This window comes from Ptychodera flava, chromosome 9 (genome assembly GCF_041260155.1).
Source record: "Ptychodera flava strain L36383 chromosome 9, AS_Pfla_20210202, whole genome shotgun sequence".
NCBI lineage: Eukaryota > Metazoa > Hemichordata > Enteropneusta > Ptychoderidae > Ptychodera > Ptychodera flava.
Genome location: NC_091936.1, coordinates 11,109,801 through 11,132,087, shown reverse-complemented (window position 1 = coordinate 11,132,087; position 22,287 = coordinate 11,109,801). Strand labels below are relative to the sequence as shown.

The 22,287-nt window shown below is 36.9% G+C and overlaps 1 protein-coding gene across 1 annotated transcript; it reads left to right on the top strand.

Moving 5' to 3' along the window:
• Positions 1-261: 261 nt before the first annotated feature.
• On the top strand, positions 262-21,544 carry LOC139139980 (beta-galactosidase-like). Its single transcript, XM_070708960.1, has 13 exons — positions 262-519; positions 1,646-1,812; positions 3,693-3,843; positions 4,730-4,888; positions 14,614-14,794; positions 16,112-16,170; positions 16,511-16,632; positions 17,105-17,273; positions 17,614-17,778; positions 18,233-18,337; positions 18,675-18,824; positions 19,277-19,507; positions 19,887-21,544. The coding sequence occupies exons 1-13, from the start codon at positions 460-462 to the stop codon at positions 20,121-20,123; spliced, it is 1,956 nt and encodes a 651-aa protein (XP_070565061.1). The 5' UTR covers positions 262-459; the 3' UTR covers positions 20,124-21,544.
• Positions 21,545-22,287: the final 743 nt, after the last annotated feature.

The window sequence follows — 22,287 nt, the reverse complement described above, 5'->3', positions numbered from 1 at the left end:
GACATGATGTCGACAGCAGAATCGTAGTATCCCTGTTGCAAAGGCCACATCAATCTTTCACCAGTGTTTCACCCATGGACTGCCCAGTCTATCGTTTACCTCGAGTGAGTGTGTTTCCCCACGAAAAGGAAAATCTGGATTTCCCGTGTAGGTCTTGTGTTCTTGAAGTAAACAAATCGGCCAACGGTCAATCAGTATGTGCGTCAGGTCTCGTACTAGGGTGGGAAACATGAACGATCTGCAACCCCGCCTATCTGTCCCACAAAACCTAAACAATTCGCAGTTACGAATGCCAATACGATCACCTGATCTAATTGTGTCACGTGATCAGCGACCTTAAACCACCCCTTTCCCGTTTTGCGCTGACTCTCACTGAGCTCCCGTAGAAGTGTGCGCTCCCTGGTCGACCCTCTCAGACGTACAGGTGTACTGGCAATCACAATAATATACTCCAAGAAAATGTCTTCATCCTTACCAATGGCGTATCTTTGTCTGGTAATCACCATGATGGCAAATCAGGTAGGGGAACAACTTCAAGTTCAGTCTCAGAGTCGAAGTGTCTGGGCCACTCTCACATGCGACAACGCGTACTTCGGCATCTCTGAAGTTGATTCGTGAAGCTCCTGAGGTAAACAACTCCATGGTTGACTCACGGTCCCTCTTGACACCCTTGTGCAGTGACCGTGGTTGACATCTGCACACGAGGGACTAGTCGACTCTAGATACTGTAGATAACTGTACGCGTGGACCATGTCTAAAACTTGTACAGGACTCGATAAAATAGGACCATGTATGAAAGTTATGAAAACCTGGAAGTTGGGAGTGTAGTACAATAATGTACCAGTGTGTGATTGAGTGAGAGATTATTTTAAAGGATCGTTTTACAAACGAGATATTTTTCTATCAAAACATCTAATATTTATGTTACAAATGTAAAAAACAAAGTATACCTTGAAGTCGAAAACAATTATAAAAGACATTTGTCTCCTCACCCCATCCCTCCCAGAAAGGTTACTGAACTTGTACAGTCTTTGTATGCATCCTTCAACATCTCCGAGATCATCTACAGATATTGGTCGCAATTACCCAGGTAAAGCCGACAAAGCCGTTCATGGGTAAACTTTTTAAAGTGAATTTGTTATCTGATTGACTGGCCTCTTTTTTCAAGTTGGCAATCTTTTAGAAAAACGAGGTAGACAGGGAGCGGGGAAACTGACTTTTGTGGGCAAGTTGTCGAAATTCAACGATGGGAGGGGAGTCGAGTGTATGCAATTTACTGATGAAATAATGAGTAAATTTTCATCATGGTCAAGGCTGTGTCAGGCGTGGGGTGTGGGTAGCTGCAAAATCATATGGGGGAGAGAGGGCCCATGGAATAGGATACGTAGAGTGCTTGAAGAGGGGAGTGGAAAGAGGAGAACTTATTGATAGAGTAGTAGTGCTGTTAAGATTTATATTGCTGTAAAAATGTTACCTTTTGAATACATTTAAAATGTTTTATGATAGTTTAGCCATAAATCTCTTCAAAAAACTTGATTGGCTGCACCTTCACCTTCACTTACTTCTTCACTAGCAATGATCATTTCGTAAATCTGATGCTCACTATCAACACATTGTCTGTAACTTTTCATACCTGTACATCAAGGTCACCGGAAGGTCATTTAACATAGACTACGAGAAGAATTGTTTCATGAAGGATGGAGAACCATTCCGGTATATTTCTGGGAGCATACACTATGCAAGAATACCAAAAAATTACTGGCCAGACAGGTTACAGAAAATGTACACAGGTGGACTCAATGCAATCCAAATGTAAGTATTTGCTTAATACACAGACACATCAATGACCTTTTGTTCAGAAACTGTCAAAGCAATATTTCGCCTAAACAGGGACAAAAATCTTATGTGTTATCGTGCATTCATAGTGGTCACAACACATGTTGTAACTTAAACTCCAGGACGAGTGCTCACATGAGCAGTCCACCATGTGACTTGACAGAAACCATTCGTAACATGAACATAGGCACTGTTTACTCTATTGACCTTTCATAACAGGATATATTTCCATATTTCTCATTTGTGCCGAGCATCGCCTGGTACAAACAATGCCTGAACCAACACGAAACCCTTTAGGTCACCAAACTGTTGATGAAGCTCAGTTGTTTGTTTGAAATGAAAACCGACTGATGCCAAGAGTAACTGAATAACGATCAGTACCCTGTGGTTAAGATTGAAATGGTATTATATACAACAATATCCTTGCACAAGCAATGTTTGATCCCAGACACAATTTTATCTCATCACTGATATTGGATCTTTTAATAAGATGTTTAAAGGCGGAGCCTCCCTTTAAAAGGACACCAAGGTATGGCGGCGTTCATTGTGTAAGTGGACACCAAACAGGCAACACGCAGGCACACGCTCCAGAAAATGCCACTTTTAGTTTTCCCCGGCCGCAAAAACACAGACAGACTGCCAAGCGGTCAGCGTGAAGTTGCTGCCGATCGAACTCTGTGGTTATATTCAAAGTCTAACGCGACTGGAAGACAAATTTTTAGGAAATTCGAGCGTTTATGGTGGGGAATCAATGACTGTAGGCAATTTGAACCGACCGTCAATCAAATGCTTATATAAACTCTGTTTGCAGGATTAGCAAAATGCGGCAAAAGTTTAAGCAAAGTTTGTGCAATTAATGTTATAGAAATAAAACATTGTACTGGCCATGTGTTTGACTGGGAGGAGAACTCCACTAATGCGAGAACCTGGAATTGAAAAGTGCGGCTTTAAGCATCATGTTTTTTGTCTTGAATTTACTCTGTTGTAACTTTTGATGATTTTTTTTTCACTAATTTTATTCTTATATCGATATATCTTATATCGATCAGTGCAAGTGCACTGTTATTGTTCATATTTGAATTCTATCCCAGACTGCAGACCAGAATTCACTTTTCAAACAATAATGCAGTCTACATGTGTACAGACTCTGTATCTCAATATGCTTTGGGGAGCGGAATAAGAAACTCTAGTTTGACATTTAAAAAACAAATGTAGTGAAAAAATCTTCAAATTACAGATACAGGCTCTTTCATCAACAATGGGGTAAATTACAACTGTGAAGATGGCTTCTGTCCAAGTCCTTTCCCAATAATTCATATTACTGTACATATATGGTGAATCACAAGCATTGCTTTTTTCAAGTTTGCCGTCTTTGTCTGAGAGATATGTCACAACTTAATGGTTGGTCAAAATGACTTTTCTGATAATGAAGCAGTCTCTGAGGTAACATAATAAGCAACGAATGGCAGGCACAATAAAACATGATATTTTGCATGTCGGTTGACAGGATTGAAAAAAAATAGTTCAATTAGTAGAATTTTGACATTATCCAAAAGTACCAATATAACATGGATAAAGGCATTGTCAAGATAATATTGTTACAGGTTATTACCCAAGTGTTGCCAAGACAATAGTGAGTGACTCATATCACTTTCTGAGTTATACAATTGACCTGATGGAGATACGTGATTTGATAAAGATTCATGATCTATTTACAATGATTTTAATCAAAAAAGCAATTTCAAGTAAAGTTGCCTCATGTTGTTGCTTTCCACATAAGAATCTGTCGTAGTTTATAAAATGCATGTGACTGGTCTCATACTGATTGATTTAATTGGTGTTTTACAATGTCACAGATATGTCCCTTGGAATCTCCATGAACCTAAGCCAGGAGAGTTTAACTTTGAGGGTCGGGCTGACCTGGCCACGTTTTTACAGACGGCCAATGATACAGGGTTGCTAGTCATTGCAAGAATTGGACCCTTCATTGATGCTGAGTGGGATATGGTAAGATTAATTTTTAGACAGTAATCAGAGACATTGTTTATAGACTTAAGTAATCTGAACAAACCTGCAGAACAGTGGGCCCGGAAGGAAGTAGCTGTCAATATTGAAACTGAGGGTGTACATTTCACGATTACATTTGGGTTTTAATTGAAATCCTGCAATGGATACCCTCAGTCAATTAATATTTACAAAAATAATACAGGTATTCCTCTCAGTTCCGCTGGTCTTTATCTTCAGCCTTTCTCTGCCATACATGGGACATTTGTACTCTCAGTGACACAAAGTGATTAAGTATGAAAAGAATAATGATCTTGGAATAAAATGCACTCTAAGTACTTCTTTCAAGCACTTAGGGATAAAGTAATCATGTTTCAAGTGATTTAGAATATGGAGGACACTTCTCAGATAACTATACATACTGGTAGTGTCTAACTTGCAGCTCATTTTTGTCCACATGGTATTCCTTTCTTTTACTGTTAACTGGCAATTTTAATACAGAAGTTAAAAAGGAGTCATGTTCCACAAGGTGTATACTTTAGAATGAGAAAAGTCATAAGTGCTGAAAACCAACTGTCAGTCTGAAAGGGTTTAATTCAATCTTCTCACTTCCAACCAACGGTGTGCTCTGGTTTCTTTGAATCAGTAGATATATTTGACTATTGCATGAGGTCAAACAGGGGTAGCTGGTTTTTCAAAAATTTTGGATCCTGTAAAAAAACTCCACATGTTGTGTTGCTTCATAAGTTTGCATGTATTTAGGTACTAAACTGCTAAATTTATCCAGGTTTGTGTATTGGAAACTCAATGCCATCCTCTGACAATAGACATATTCCACATCCTCAGAGAAGTATATGCAAGGTTACCACAATATCTTGCATTATTCCAGGGTGGCCTTCCTTCCTGGCTGTTGAAGGACAATGCTGGCATCCGACTGCGGACATCCGATCCCAGATATCTGAATCCAGTGTTGAAGTGGATGGATGTGTTAGCTGAAGTCATAAAGCCACATTTGTACATCAATGGTGGACCAGTCATTTCTATGCAAGTTAGTATAGATATTGCTTTAAGGTAGTATGCGCCTCGAAAGTGAAAGACTTAAACTTTTGCTCAAACTTTCCTCAAGGAATCTTTCAACCATTCTCTTTCAAAATCAAGAATAAGAATTTGGGGTCACTGTGTGCAAATTTTGGTACTAGTGAGACAAATTACCCAAGATTTACCGACATTTGAAAATCAAAATGGCTGCCATCCCTGTGTTAACTCTATGGAGAAAAATAAAATTTTGGATTTTCGAAAAATCTGAGACGGTAAAAATTTTTCTTACACCAAGAGCTTTAAAATGAGACCCCACAAGTGGTAGATTGGAAAAGAATTGCAAAAGTTTGAGAGTCCAACTCTCTGTGCCTGAGGTGCATTCTACCTTAACTGTCATTTAAAAAACTGATGAAAAAAGTACCGTTGCTTTTTTACAGTTTTCACATAAAACATGAGAAAGTTGTAATATATTGGGATATATTACTAAAGATCGGTTCATCCAAAAACTACTAGACAGACACGATGCTCTGGTAAACTGAATGTTCCCGGGGCTAGGAACTGTTTTTAGTCCCCACGGACACCGTCCGGGGGGACTTATAGGTTTGGTCATGTCCGTGCGTGTGTGCGTCCGTGTGTCCGTGCGTCCGTGTGTCCGTGCGTCCGTCCGTTCACGCAGATATCTCAGACATGCCCAGGTCAATTTCTTTCAAACTTTGCACAAGGATAGTACCCTACCCCATACAGATGCACGTCGATTTGTTTCACAATGCGATCAAATTTGGCCGTGTTAGAGGACTTTTTAGTTTTCACCTCCATAGACTCCCATGTATAAGGCAATCTCCATAGACTCCCATGTATAAGGCAGTCCATAGACTCCCATGTATAAGGCAGTCCATAGACTCCCATGTATAAGGCAGTCCTTAGACTCCCATGTATAAGGCAGTCCATAGACTCCCATGTATAAGGCCATGAAAAATAAAAATTTAGTTTCTCATCGTATTCATATTGCAAAAAGGATGCAGTGACAGTTTTTAGTCCCCGAGGATGAAGTCCAGGGGGCTCATAGATTGGGTATGTCCGTCCGTCAGTCCATCCGTGAGTCCATCCGTTCACGCAGATATCTCAGATATTTTGACAAAATGTCATGTGACCTTGGTGACCTTTGACCTCAAATATGTATATATTTGTCCATAACTCAGTAACCACAAGTGCTACACCCTTCATATATGGTATGATGGGACAGCTTATGACGCCACATATTGTACCTCATTAATTATGCACATATCTAATTTTGAGCGAGCCAATAGAACTAGTGGTCTGATTTTTGGTATATAGGGATAACTTAGCAATACTATTTTGTTTTCAAAATGTCACGTGACCTCGGTGACCTTTGACCTCAAATATACATATTTGTCCATAACTCAGTAACCACAAGTGCTACACCCTTCATGTATGGTATGATGGGACAGCTTATGACGCCACATATTGTACCTCATTAATTATGTGCATATCTAATTTTGAGCGAGTCAATAGAGCTAGAGGTCTGATTTTTGGTATATAGGGATAACTTAGCAATACAGTTTTTTGACAAAATGTCACGTGACCTCGGTGACCTTTGACCTCAAATATACATGTTTGTCCATAACTCAGTAACCACAAGTGCTACACCCTTCATGGTATGATGGGACAGCTTATGACGCCACATATTGTACCTCATTAATTATGCGCATATGTTCTATTGCACAGTGCACTTGGTTGTGTAATGTCATGTGACCTCGATGACCTTTGACCTTAAATATACGTTTATGTCGATAAATACGTAACCACAAGTGCTATGTCCTTTATATCTATACCCTCAATTCTGATAGGATATTAGACCTTAAGATGTCTTGTACCTCATTATTATGCGCATATGTATTTGTTGGCTGGCCAATACAGTTAGAGGTCTGATCTTTTTTCCGAAAACACCATAACTTAGACATGCCGCATGTGTTTCAAATTGGGAACAACGACATAGACCTATGTGCCCATAAATCTCAACATATACACTCCAGTGATACTTCTTAATGACCACATTTCCTGCCCCATCAAGACTAATACTCCTATTACAAGTGGGGACTATGTCATTGTCAATGACTTGTTATTGAACTGTACTGCGCATGCTCGCAGGCTCGTGCAATAACTCAAAGCAGAATACATCCAATTACATATTCAAAATACTACAAAAGTCAGGTGCCATTTCAAATGTACCAATTGAGCCAACAGAAATCGTTATTTTGAGTGATATCAAGACGACTGATCTCAATCATAGAACTTTAATTTTCATGTTCTGGCAGTACCAACATACCTACAGAACAGAACTTTACCATACGAAAAGTCTTTATGAAATTTCATATCACCAGCACTACTTTAGTCAAATGCTAAATCCCTAATTTCAGAAAACTTAATTAAATTTTCATGAATGAGTAATGAGCTAAAAGTGTGCTCATAAGTATACTTGAAATTAGCATGAAAGCATCTTACTCTCTAAACAGTAAATAATAGACTTATTATTTACTGTTTAGAGAGTCTGCCGAGGCAGTACTGGGACCTCACATCAAGTTACTGAACAATGCTGCTGCAGTGTAACTTTATTACATGCCTCGAGGTGAATGCAAATCAGTGCATTGATTTGAATAGGAACATCCGGGATGTTAGCGGGCCGGTGAACGATGTACTGACCGGTTTCCATGGTTACCCGGGCCAGTGAAGCCTTTCGATGTTTTCGACGTCAAAGTAGACGCTTAACGCTACATGTAAAATATCCATGCGCGCACTGCTATTTTGACTTTCGTTAAAATCTGTTTGATGCTGGTCGATAATGGTAAAATTGTTTGAAAATGCCCTGCTTATAACTAAATGTCATAGCATTAACTTTGAAGAGGCGTGTAATATAAAATATTATTGCCTGAATACATAGGTTTATGTGCCCTCACAGCAGGAGACAATTTGCCCTCCTGGCGTCGGGTAAATTGTCACCTGCTCTCGGGCACCTATAAACCCATGTATTGAGGCAATAATATATAATACTGACCTTATTTCTGATGGTCTGTGGTACAACTGAGTGAATCTAGCATAAATACTGTGCTGCAGCTAGGGTACTTTTGTAAGTATACAATATTGACAGAAATATTAATATTTTATCAAGAATATTCATAATCGTAGATTTATTAATAACAAGATCTGTACTACAACTCTGCGAATTTGGCATGGAAACTGACCATCAGGATTCAAGTGCAAATTTGCACTTTTGTAAATATACAATAATAACAGAAATATTTAATTTTTATCAACAGTATTCGTGAAAATAAACTTACTATTTTTTTTACACTCTTGCTATGACTGCAGATAATGCCTTGTGGTCCATGGTCCTGTGTCCAAAATGCGGACATTTAACAAACAAAACATATGTTTTATTTGTAAAAGCAGGTTAAATAGGTATATGTAGAAAATAAGTTAAATATAATAAGAAAGCACAGGAAGAAGATCTTAGATTCTTGGTCTGCACTCCATTACATCTTCTGTGTTGGTTGAACATGGTGGATCGCAAGGGCTGATTTTGAAGTTGCGGCTCACTTTGTTGAGAATCCATGCCTTGAAATTTGACAGTCCAGATGAAAGTCGTACAGCTCATGGCGAACAGCCATTTGAAAATTCCCGATCGTCACTCAGCTTGGTCACCTTCTTGGATAGTTTCACTTTCTCCTTGTCCTGTTGGTGTGGATTACGTCCAATGGAGCCACACGCTTCATTTTGCATCTGCCCTTACTCCTGCCCTTTCCCTTGCCTTTGCATTTGCCTTTCTTCTTCCTGTCCACGTCAACGGAAATGCCGGAGTCAGTGGTTGTTTGGGGGTCATACATGTCCATCGTTTCTGTTTCTGAGTCCGAGTCACAAGTGCGTTTCTGAATGGTGGTACATAGTGAATGGATTGTCATTTGTCAATAACAAATGTCAATATGATCGGCCCATGGTGAACATTCATTCGAAGTTTCCCGATTGTTACACGACTTGGTCACCTTCTTGGATAGTTTTGCTTTCTCCTTGACTGTCCTGTTGTGGATTACCGTGAAATGGCCTTATACTTCTCCAAGGTATGGCGAAGTATTAATGGAGACCTGACACGGTCAATCACATCGTACAAATGTAAGTATCAACAAGTTGATAAATAAGATGATTTCAACCTGCCACAAGCTGCATCATCACGCCCTCAGATGTGTAAGGTCATTCTAGTTAGTACTCTGCCAAAAGAGAAAGATTCCATGTAAATGTCTAAGTAAGATGTTATACATGAAGTTCATATGAGCATCACTCACTGCTGCTGCACTTAACCAGCCTAGAAATGAACTGGCAGATACATCAGCAGTTAGATTTCTCACATGAAATTCATGTAACAGTTCATTCCAAGGACAATCTCTGAATTTGTGAAGAAGATCAAAGGAAATGCAATGATCTGAACACATCCTCACAAATTCAAGCAATTTATCTGAGGAGTAGCCCTGAGAGATGGCAAATTCCCTGTAAATTACATCCCAATACATCCCCACAAATGATTTGACTGCATTGATTTCTTCATGCAATAACCCTGTCCTTGAATTTGGTATGAAAACTGATCATCATTCAGGATTCCAGTGCAGCAGGGTACTTTTGTAAATTTACAAGAATGACAGTAGTACTTAAGTTTTGTCAATAGTATTCATAAATTTTTTTTTACACTCTTGCTATGACTGATAATGTGTTGTGCTCCAGTGTCCAAAGTTTGGACATTTTACAAAGAAAATATGTTTTATTAATAAAAGCAGATTAAATAGGTATATGTAGAAAATAAGTTAAATATAATTAGAAAGCACAGGAAGAAGATCTTAGATTCTTGGTCTGCACTCCATTACATCTTCTGTGTTGGTTGAACATGGTGGATCGCAAGGGCTGATTTTGAAGTTGCGTCTCACTTTGTTGAGAATCCATGCCTTGAAATTTGACAGTCCAGATGAAAGTCGTACAGCTCATGGCGAACAGCCATTTGAAAATTCCCGATCGTCACTCGGCATGGTCACCTTCTTGGATAGTTTCGCTTTCTCCTTGACTGTCCTGTTGTGGATTACGTCCAATGGAGCCACATCCTTCATTTTGCATTTGCCCTTGCATCTGCCCTTACTCCTGCCCTTTCCCTTGCCTTTGCATTTGCCTTTCTTCTTCCTGTCCACGTCAACGGAAATGCCGGAGTCAGTGGTTGTCGGAGTGTCGTACGCGTCCGTCGTATCTGTCTCTGAGTCGGAGTCGTCCTATGCGTTTCTGAATGGTGGCACATACTGGAATGAACGTCATACAGACCCGTACTAGGTGCTCGGTTGATCTGCCAACCAATCAGCATAATTGCCAGCCGTGACAAGAACCATTATTGCGATTATCTGAGAGACAATTGCCATGATGCTTTCGACTAGCTTACATGATTTTGAACTGTGGTATACATACATATATGTCAACAAACTTTGTCGTATACTATCGGTAGTCGGGAAAATTGAATCTTTAGAAGACTACTGGAATCCACAACTCTGTTTTTTTAAATATTTGATTTTTTTAATGTTCATGATTTTTTACTAAGCAGTGTTGGAAAAATTAAATGTTGTGTATACATAACACTCTGTATCTTGCCCTATTCAAACAAAATACAATTTTTTTTTAATTGTAAATGAAATAGTGTAAATAGGAAATGATACATAATCTAATATATGGTATAAAAATGCACTCCTCTATAAAAATACAGTCAAAATATGAACAAGATAAAAACTAAGTACAAAAAATTGCAGAAGACGAGTTAATTTACCAGGTTTCCAAACAAGTCTTGGAGATGTTTGATTGAAAAAAAGGAATGAAAGTTCATGTTATGAATATAATTCAATATCAGGTTAAGATGAAATATTATGTTTTGTTGAAAATATTTGTCTTCATTTGTATCTGTATTTTGCAGAGAACTTGCAGAGAATGGCAATTATTACATATCAAAATAACGTTAACTAATTATAAATGCAACAAATTAAGTACACATTTCAAATAAAAGAAGTGCAGTGTACTGAAAACAGACGTTGATATAACCAACCTGAAAAAAATCAATTTTTGTATGATAGCAAATACCGTATTAAGTATTGTCATGTTTTTGAAACCCTTGCAATCAAGCAGAGTTTAAAGATAAACAAGGACAACATGTTTGCAAATGAAATGCAGTGATATTCACAGCTGCATTTCAAATTCAAACACGTCAGCAAGGTTTCTCATAAATCTTGTAAACTCCACAGGAAGTCCAACAATTTTGATTTGGTTGTTGCTCTTTTCAGTTGGGTGTGCATCTGTGGTTGATTTGCAATCAGTAAAGGATGTACCGTATGATGTCATGGCAATCTTGTGGAAGTGTGGCACTGGTCTTGTTTTCATCTCTCTCCCGCGTTTGTCTTTCTGCAAAGGTAACATATAGAGGAATATACTTTGCTGTTCCTGGATACTTACCCTTGTAGATCATACTAGCAGGTTACTTCATCTTCTTTCGACATTGATAGAAAAATTTGCTGAATTCATTGTCGAAGGTATTGCCTGAAAATCAGTAGTAGGAGTCCGGCCAGCCTGATACTTGACATATTGTGTGTGTCTCAGTTTTCCCCTGAAACCCGTCAAGTCACTGGTTTAATCAGGATGACTACATTCCAATGACCCAGGGTTTGCATGGCTGACAACTGAGAAGACTGTCTTTCTCAGACAGGCCAGGGCATCATGCCTGCCACAGACAGTGATCCTCTTCTGTGAGTCTGGTACTGGAGGAGCCCAGGCCTTGATGTTCTTGTTGTATTCCTGCAGTATGGCATCTGCACCTTGGTGGGCATCTGAGGCCTGCCAGATCATGAAACTGCCTCATGCTTCTCTGAGATATGGCGAAGTATTGATGGATACCTGACATGGTCAATCACATCGTAAGTATCAACAAGTTGATAAAAAAGATGATAGGAGTTTGCGGATAAGACATCGTCCAGCCCTCAGAAGTGGAAGGTCATTCTAGCAAGTACTCTGTCAAAAGAGAAAGATTCCATGTAAATGTCTAAGTAAGGTGTTATACATGAAGTTCATATGAGCATCACTCACTGCTGCTGCACTTAACCAGCCCAGAAATGAACTGGCAGATACATCAGCAGTTAGATTTCTCACATGAAATTCATGTAACAGTTCATTCCAAGGACAATCTCTGAATTTATGAAGAAGATCAAAGGAAATGCAATAGTCTGAACACATCCTCACAAATTCAAGCGATTTATCTGAGGAGTAGCCCTGAGAGATATGGCAAATTCCCTGTAAATTACATCCCAATACATCCCCACAAATGATTTGACTCCATTGATTTCTTTATGTAATAACCCCGTCCTTAAAACTACCCAAGAAAATATTCCCTCATGATCATCTGATAATATCTTTGTGATAATTACATATGGCAAATCATCACACCTGATCATAACCTGTTCCCTGTATTTGCAATTCCTATCCTCCTTGTTGTCATTGATATAGTGTCGAACTTTAGAAATCTAAGCTATATTATAACAGTGTTCCCCACAGCTTGAAAAAACAGAAAGGTGGCCAAGTTACATAACAATGCATTATTTCCATAGTGTTTTGTTGTGAAAATGTATTCTTTTGTACAGTTATTTTCATAACTGAATAGGATGCTCAAAAAACAAGGATGGCCGACCCCTTGAATTCCCCAGGATGAGGAGCAATCGATTCAGCGTAATCTGGGTTAACAGCACTTGGTGACACAACAGAAATGTTGATTTGTTTAGTTGATTTGGATTTATTGTCGGTATCAGCTCTAGAAATTGGTGTTTTGCTCACATAATACATACCCGTACTTCACTAACACACTGATGGTGTACAAGTGCCTTCTTTCTTCTTGTAGATCTCTTCCTTGGTGTAATAAAGGTAGATTTTGTAGTTTTCCTCTCCTTGTCCTAAGTACTTATCCATCCGAATTCCACAGCTTCAACACTTTAGTTGTCTTGATTTGCCCTGAATGTGGAGAAAAACCAGGCCACATTTTGGTCAAATCACAGTACTTTCATCTCGTTGTTGTTTCTGTAGGTATGGGTCAATGTTGTCAGTCTGTGATGTATCCTCTGAACTAAATGTAACCAAGGCAGACAAAAGTAAGTCGTTAACAGAGGAAGCAACAGATTCATAACGAAGTCTGTCAAATTCATCATAATGACTATCCTCTGTGTTGGTAACATCTGTATCTGAAACCTTTGGCCACTGACTTAAGTTGGCTTCAACACAAACTCATATTGTAGGGATGTAAGTTTGGATCCAGCTGAGAAGCAATAATGTTAGTAAAAATGTCCACTGTAACCTTATAGCCATTCCTGTTGATGTAATTTTTGGTTAGTCATTGGGCGTTGTCGAAAGTAAATTCAATTAACCCCTCTGGTGCATCTGGAAAATCAAAATTATCTCTGAAAAGAATACTATTAATCATGTCATAGCATGGCTTCGCTGATTCTAGCCTGATACGTGGCCAATAAGATCAACAGTCATATGGCTCCTTGTCAAATTAAGTAAAATTACCTGAGCTGCTGTAATGAAATCACTGATAAACCTAAGGTGTCTTGAAGGATAAATCAACTCAACAGCATGGACAAGATACTGAGTTTTATTTTGGAGTCTGGTATTTGGCATACATATCTAAATAAAGGAAACCAGGACAGGTTTCTGATCAGACAAGAGATGGGACAGAGCAATATCTACCAGATTCTGACTGGAACGCCTCTCCTTGTTCTGACAGAGGAGATCTGCATGCTGATAAACATTCAAATTTTCAAGATTGGCAATTTCCTTCTTCTGGTTATTGCATTTTCCAGCAATTTGCTTTCTCAGCTTGTTGACTTCCTCCTCCAATTCCCATATTTTTTAAATCTATAAAAAATAAAAATCAAAGTATGGCTCAGTGATGTCATAAAAAGGTGACTATGACATACAGTAGTTCAAAGCAATATACGACATGCATACGGAGTATTGGCAAAAGAAACTGGTAAGGAAACATGACATGAAAATAACAGTGCCATATTCCACATTCAAGCTCTCCATAAAAAATACTCCCCTTTTGAACATTTAATGACAGACTTTCAATATAGTGTTATAATGTGATAACACTTGACCACACCAAACAATAGGTATACCACTGAGTTTTGACAAGTTCACACCATATATGTGCCTATATATATGCCATATATGTTGTGAACTGGTGAAAATTTTGTGGTATATCGCTAGGTGTGGTTCATTGTTTAGGTATATATACTTACAGTGCTTACTCTGGTGTCAGTGTCTTCTCCAAATTTTTCAGGTTTATCTTGAGTTTCATTCTGAAAATAAAATCACAACTATCATTTGATTGAAGTTATTTTCTATCATATCAAATCATTAATAGTTGACAAATTTACAAAACAAGAACAGTATGTTATCATAGATGTGATTAAACCAAGGCTTTTAGTTGCATAGGTATTCTAGCCGCAAAGTAAATGCAAGGACCTTAGGCTCAAAAATGACATACTTACTGAAAGAAATGGACCAATCACGGACAACTTTTTGAGACAGACTACTATAGGCCACCTAAGAAATAGACACATACCATTAAAATTGATTTGCTAATTACTGTTCAAATTCCAGGTGGAAAATGAGTATGGCAGCTATGGTGTATGTGACTACGATTACCTGAGACAACTGAGAAACAAACTTGTGGAGCATGTTGGAAATGATGTCGTGATGTTCACGGTCAATGGTGCCAGGGACAGTAATTTTCAGTGTGGCACCATAAAGGAATTATTCTCAACCGTTGATTTTGGAACAAGTGAGTGATAATACCTTTATCTCTTAATTTTTTTTAATTCCACTTCATTGTTTACCATCATTTTAGACTTGTCACACCCACCAAAATCGGCTGTTATGGTAGCAATCTCACCTTCTTTGGTATCATTTCAAATTTGTAGAATTAATTTACCAACAATAACAAAATATGAAAACTATTCATGCAAATTAGAGGACTCGAGGTAGTTGTCAATAGATTCTTCTGCTTATGACAGTGTAGTGCAAGATGCTGCTCTTTGAATATAACCTGATTGACATTGTCCGTGTGATAGCCATAATTTGTACATAATCAGTGGGTATGATTGTATTATACTCATACTATAGCTGTTGTCCACTTCAATGGTTTCATTGAAGAGTTTGAAAAGAATTTATTGAATATGCATCAATGAAACCATGGGCACTATCAATATTGCCTGGATGACATTATAATGCATATGACAGATGTTATGTTGCACATTTCGTAAGCAATAACATACACTTTATAAATGCCAATCTTATCACAATCTAGTTCCACCTTTGCAGTAGAAAAGTCTGTTACTGTGCAGGAGTTTGTATGATGTGCATGCACATTTACAAGTATAACATGGTTTTAATCCACCAGTATTTATGCAAGAATGTCATATCTATTCTAACATAACGGTATATGTTACTTAAATAGTAATAATGCACTCTGTTAATAGTGGCCAAGGAGAAGTAAGGATTTATTCTTCAAAAATGTCACTTTTCAATTTCTTGCTGTTTCAGAATTTTTCCCAAAAATTCTGCATAATGAATTACAGATCCTTCTGTTTAATCAGTATTTGCTTGAAATCATATTTTTTGATACAATATCTATCCTATGATAAGTTTGCAGTAACCATAGACCCTAGAAAAGTCTCTTTATAGGGTCTCCACATCAATGCACAGTCAGTGTTGTAGTATAAGTGGTGATATTTACGGTTCATATAATCACTGACACATTTGTTGTCTTGCAAAGAACATTCAAAGAACAGAATGTGTTTTTCTCTTGTTTACTCATTGTACAATTATCAAGTTATGGCTAAGTTTTTGTAAAATACTTTTAGCATGTTTGACTAGTCAAATCAAATATTTTTTTCCATGATGATAAAATGGACAATGTACATCGGGTATGTCCTGTAAGCAAGGCATTAAGATTTCATCTCAACTGACATGAAGATTTCATCTCAACTGATATGTATGTTAGTGCTTACTGCCTCCTGCATAGATTAATATGAATGCAAATATTGTATATGTAAAAGAAAAGCATTTTGAGTCCATGTGTCTGTCATTGTAATTACAGATGACAATGTAGAAAAATCATTTGACTTGCTTCGGAAATACCAACCAAATGGACCTCTGGTATGAAAACTTGTAAAAACTTTATGTCATAATGTAGACAAGCAGAGACACGAAAGTTTCAAAATTTGCAAAACATTTTTACATGTTTGCCTTTCAGAATGACAACAATTGTCTAATTTATGGTTTTGTATTATTAAATATTCAAAAATGCTTTGCAGTTAGATTATCATAGTCAGTAGTCTTAATTTTGAATGACGATGTGATCTTTTCCAAATGGTTCCATGTCACAGGTTTATGGATTTTCTATTTTAATGGTAATCTGTAGACATTTCTACTTTAGACTTTTTAAGATGAAATTTAGGAATTGATATTTTTGGTAATGTTGAACTTCTGTTTACAGGTGAATACAGAGTTCTACACAGGTTGGTTGGATCACTGGGGTGAAGCCCATCACACTGTGAAAACAGAGCTGATCTTGAAATCATTGGATAAAATGCTAGCTATGAATGCTTCTGTCAATATGTAAGTGATTTTAGTTTCAGTTCCCTGCAATATTTTCTTTTGTTATCCGTACGAGGTACCTATTAGTCATTTGGTAGTTAAGTCAGGTATTTGATGAATTTGGCAGAATTACTAATATTACACTGTTTACTTTGGACTAATCTGTCATTGTAATGATATAATGTGTCTGCTGGTGAGCAATATTGTCAGGACATTTGTCATAACAGCAGAAAAAAGTAAGAAAAAACTTTGTTTCTCCACATTCACTCTATGATAGAAGGACCATGGTTTCTCTTATCTGCCTGTGAGACAAACTGTCCGTGGTTTTTTATAATTTCTTTCAGTTGTTTGTCTAAATAATGAGGGAACGGGCCATTTTAACCAAAAATCAGCCTTTTATCAAAAGATAGCAACATTCAGAATCACTGTGATAATAAACATATTTTATATACTTTACACACTTTAACTCTTGATTATTTTTCCTAAAATAAAGGTACATGTATGAAGGTGGAACGACATTTGGATTTTGGAATGGAGCAGATTATAGAAAAGTCAAAGAGCAGTACCTTGCACAAACAAACAGTTACGACTATGATGCTCCATTGAGTGAAGCAGGAGATCCCACTGACAAATTTATGCAAATCAGAAAACTGATCAGTAAGGTAAGTGTGTTGTCACCATGACATCAAAATCAGTGTAGTTGTGATGTTAATTCAGTATATAGATTTATGGACAATTCTTGTACAAATGTTGATTTCATTCATTTCTGAAATGAACAACATTGATTTAATAACAGGAAACATCTGACGAGTTCAGAAACCTATCATAATAAAAACAGCCAAACATGAGTCAAGGGGTGATACAGGTGTAAAACTATTAGTTTTGAAAAGATAATCATGAAGTTCTATCGACAAGAATTTTATAAATCTTAGGAATAAGATTCTAATTTTTCAAGGTTGAAAAATGTTGTGTTCTTAGTTTGTTTTGATATTTGCCTTCCAGTACCGGGAATTGCCGCCTGATCCAGTACCACCGCCTTCTCCAAAGTCAAACTATGGAAAGGTCACGTTGTCTAGGATGGCATCATTCTATGATGAACTTGACACCATGGCACCATTTGGACCAATCAGATCCAAGTTTCCAATCACAATGGAAGATATGCAACAGGTCAGAGCCAATAAGATCAAAGCCTGTCTTTTGAACTTGACACAATCAGGACAATTCCTGAAAATGGAACATATGCATCAGGTGTCAATAAGACCTAATGCAGATGAGATACTAACACTGGATCACTGTTTTCATGAATCAGTTTGCCAAATGTTTCTTCAAGTTTAGCAGTCTTTATAAAATTTTATGATAATCATAGTTAATTATAATTTCTCAGCAGTAGCACAAAGAGACGTAGCTACATTGTATACCTGAATCATTCTCACAGGCTTAGTTACAAGATGTCTACATGTGTTATAAACTATTGAGACTTTGTATTACTAAAGGTGTGAAATCAACTATACATCTGCATAAGACATTATACTATTCCATCAACAAATGACTATATGTAACATAATTAATTAATATTTCAGATTAATGGATTCATGTTGTACATAATTAATTAATATTTCAGAGTTATGGATTTATGTTGTACAGGACTACAATAACTTCAGATTACCACAATGCAATACTCAGTGTCCCTGGCCTCAAAGACAGGGGATATGTGATGATTGGTCAGGTAAGATTTCAAAGTAATGCTGTCCTGTAAGGAAAACAGAAATAAGTAGTGTACTCAAGTTTGTGAATTGTCAGTTGTATTTAGGGCCATTGTTGAAAATTGAAAGTATCGTTTGGCTTGCAAATTCTAAAATGAAACCAGACAGCTAAGTCTTTTCTTAAGTTCAGCTCTGCCATATATTTTCCATGATTTGCTACAGTTAAATCACATGATGTTACATTTCTCTGCAACACAGACATCAAAATAGATGCCTGTGAAAAAACCATGTAATACTGTATACTCAAAATATATGGTTCATACTATCCAAATGACCATCTTTTTAATTCTGTATCCATAGCAACCTGTTGGTGTCCTCTCAAGGAAAACTAACAACAGTCCAAGTATCACCACAACACTGAATATCACCGTGACAACAGGAGCCATATTGGATATCTTGGTGGAGAACCAGGGACGTTTCAGTGCACAAATATATATCAATGAATCAAAGGTATGGGGTCAGTGTTGAGATGCTAAGCTGTGGAGTTTCCAAATACTGTATTAATCACATAGTTCTGGGAGGGTTTTGAAATGTGCTCTAAATAGCTATCAGTATATATGTACACATAATGCAATATATGCTTTGGTTTCATGGTACAATATGACATTACATTCTTTCATTTCATTTTTGCAGAGTTTGATGATCATTGTAGTATTGTTCATTTGACTGAAAATGAAGAATGAAAATCAAAAATATACAAAATGTCATAGGATTCAATTACAATTACTGGCAGTGTTAAAAAAAGCTGAAGTAGTAGTAATATATTTACAAAGAATTTATTATTATTTGTTATAATTTGGATAATAATGGACACCAAAAGATATTCAATTAATTATCATAAGACTCGATTACCAATAACATTCTTTGAAACGTGTTAAATCATTGTCACTCTTTCTTCCCAGGGAATTGTCAGTAATGTAACTCTAGATGGCGCTATACTGCAAACATGGGCCATCTTCTCCCTGGATTTAGATGCTGTGGTCAACCCAAGCGTTACATTCTCGGAGCACAAACATGTGATCAGTCCAAAATTACCAAAATTATCAACTCTTCAAGTGCCAACGTTTTACAGCGGAACTTTGACAGTGGACACAGTGCAAGATACATTTCTCAACACAAAGGGATGGACAAAGGTGAGGGTACACAGTGAGGAATATTGCATAGTTATATGTTTCCATGGATGACCTTGCAACCAGTGATTATTTAAATAACCGTACACAAATTATCAAATGCGTTTATATCCAGTAATATTGCATGATTTCAAAGATGACAATCCAATCTCATGAATAGGTTAAGCATTCATATGTGTATGAAAAAAAAAGTGTTGAAAATTTGATTAGTTATGTTCTTTCAAAAGTATGGAATAGCTGATTGTTATTTTGCCTTTGAAGTAGTGAGATTTTTTGTGTGTCTATACAAGCCTAGATTTATTATTTAAATTTTTCCTTACAATAGAAAACCTGTTGCGAAATTCATGACCAATTTCTCTTTTCATGTCTCCCTTCTTTCCAGGGTCAAGCATACATCAATGGGTTCAACCTTGGACGTTACTGGCCAGACATTGGACCACAAGTCACCTTGTACGTTCCTGCCAGTGTGCTGCAGTCTGGAGACAACAATGTTGTATTGTTTGAACTTGAGAATGCACCATGCATTGGTTACCATGGAAATGCAGTCACAGATGGAGATTGTACCGTTGATTTTACTGATACACCGATAATAAATGCAACAAGTCTCATTTTCAAATAGGATTCATCAAATTCAAGGACACATTTTCAGAGACACTGGCTGGTTCCAGATTACATTGTCTGAATTTTTTTAGATTTTTCTGAAATTACACACACAGTCAATGTTAACAAAAATTCTACTTTCTTACCACCAATGTCTATGATAAAACCCATAGAAATCAAACAGTGAGTTATCTGCATGACTACAAACTGCAGTAGTGAACACAGGTGCATAACAGGCATCAGCAGTCACCAAGAATGATGCACACGACATCATATTCGGGCATGAGCAACATAGTTGATTTGAAATTCTAGATTCCATTGTAGTGTCTCTGTAACAGTGGCAGTAATCAAGGCTATTTTAAGATAGATCGCACATTGGGGACGGACAGATATTCGGGGCTTTCAAACTTTATCAATTCTATTCTGATCTACCACTTGTGGGGGTTATTTTAAAGCTCTTGGTGAAAGAAAAGTTTTCACCGTCTGAGTTTTTTGAAATAAAAAAATTTATTTTCCTCAATTAACACAGGGACGGCAGCCATTTTGAATTTAAATATCAGTAAATGTCAAGTAATTTGCTTCTCTTGTACCAAAATTTGCACGGTGATCCCGATTTTATTCTTGATTTTGAAAGAGAATGGTTGAAATATACCTTGAGGAAAGTTTGAGCGAAAGTTTAAGTCTTTCATTTTTGCGGCGCATACTACCTTAAAGTTATTTTATATTTTACGGTCTTTATTCGTATATCCTAGAACATTGCAATATTTTTACAAAGCAATATTTTTTTATACACAACAGACTTTGACCACAATATATTTTACACACTCACAAAGCTGAAGGAAATAGGCTAGTCACTCTCACCTTTCAAATCAGTTCTCAAACTTCCAGAACTTCTGTAAAAGTGCATCGGTATCAGAATAAATGCCAAACGTTTACATACTACTGAACAATTGGAAAAAGTGTAATATTATACTGCTTACTTTTGCATCAAAATTGTTTATTTTCAGTTTTTGTCCATTTTAACAGAAAATAAAATATTTTACCATATTTCATCATTGTTAATTTGATATTATCTCTTCTTCAAAGAGTGTGAAAGGAATTTGAGTCCTTTGGACCAAGGGTACAAGGGACTACTGCCAATGCTCTATGCCATGTGCCATAGTGTAGATGGAGTTATTTCAAAGACAATTCAATAACTTTTTTCTTAGACTTGGAGTGATGGTTGCTTGGTCAAACATTTCTTTACATTTGTTTTTCATTTTTCTTCATTGAATCATTTACAGACACTTTTAAGATGTTTAGTCAAAATCTGTGTTTTTTACTTTGCCTCAAAAAATCACTCATTTGATAGCTTTTATGTTTAGCATGTGTGTTCCTTGAGTTGAAGTGGAGTCAGAATTGTTAAATTTGTGGCAATAAATGTCTGTTCATAATTTTTAATGGTATCTTCATCCATTCTTACTCACTTTCTAGCATTAGCAAATATAATAATTGATGTGTGCATGCATGTATGGCTAAGTTCGGCAAAAAAGTGTGTGCAGTAAGACAAATAAACACTAGCCAGATAAATGGAAAAGTTAATATACAGCTTGCATACCAAAACCAAACTAACTGATATTATCAGTTAACTAATGGCCAAAGTCTGATTTTTATTGTGACAAACAAAATATATGAATGTAAGGGGGATTACCCAGCTCAGCAAAAGGTCAAGCTTAATATTGTTCTAACGATACAGTAAAATTTTTCTGTTTTGTCAAAGACTCTAATATGGTTTTATGTTTTTATTATGTACCTATCTAATTCTAGGCTGGGCTAGTGATTGGGTTTCTATGTGCCATGAGCCAGTTTGGAATCATCCTTTGTTACGTAGTTTAGAGATGACGTTTCACCATATTTTTCACATAACCACAGAGAAACATAGACTCTCTATGTTCCTCTATGACATAACTAACTGCACAGGGAGGCAAGGATAAACAAAAACACAGCAACAAAACCAACAAAAATCGAGACAAACAACCAATTAAAAACAAACAACAAACAAAACCCCAAACAAACAAATGAAAAATATAAGAGAAATTGGAAATTCAAATGGAATAGGAATTGAAATAATTTACAACACATGTATCATGTTAAAAATGCGATGTCAATAACTGAGTGCAGTGGTAAGTGATACTTACCGCGCA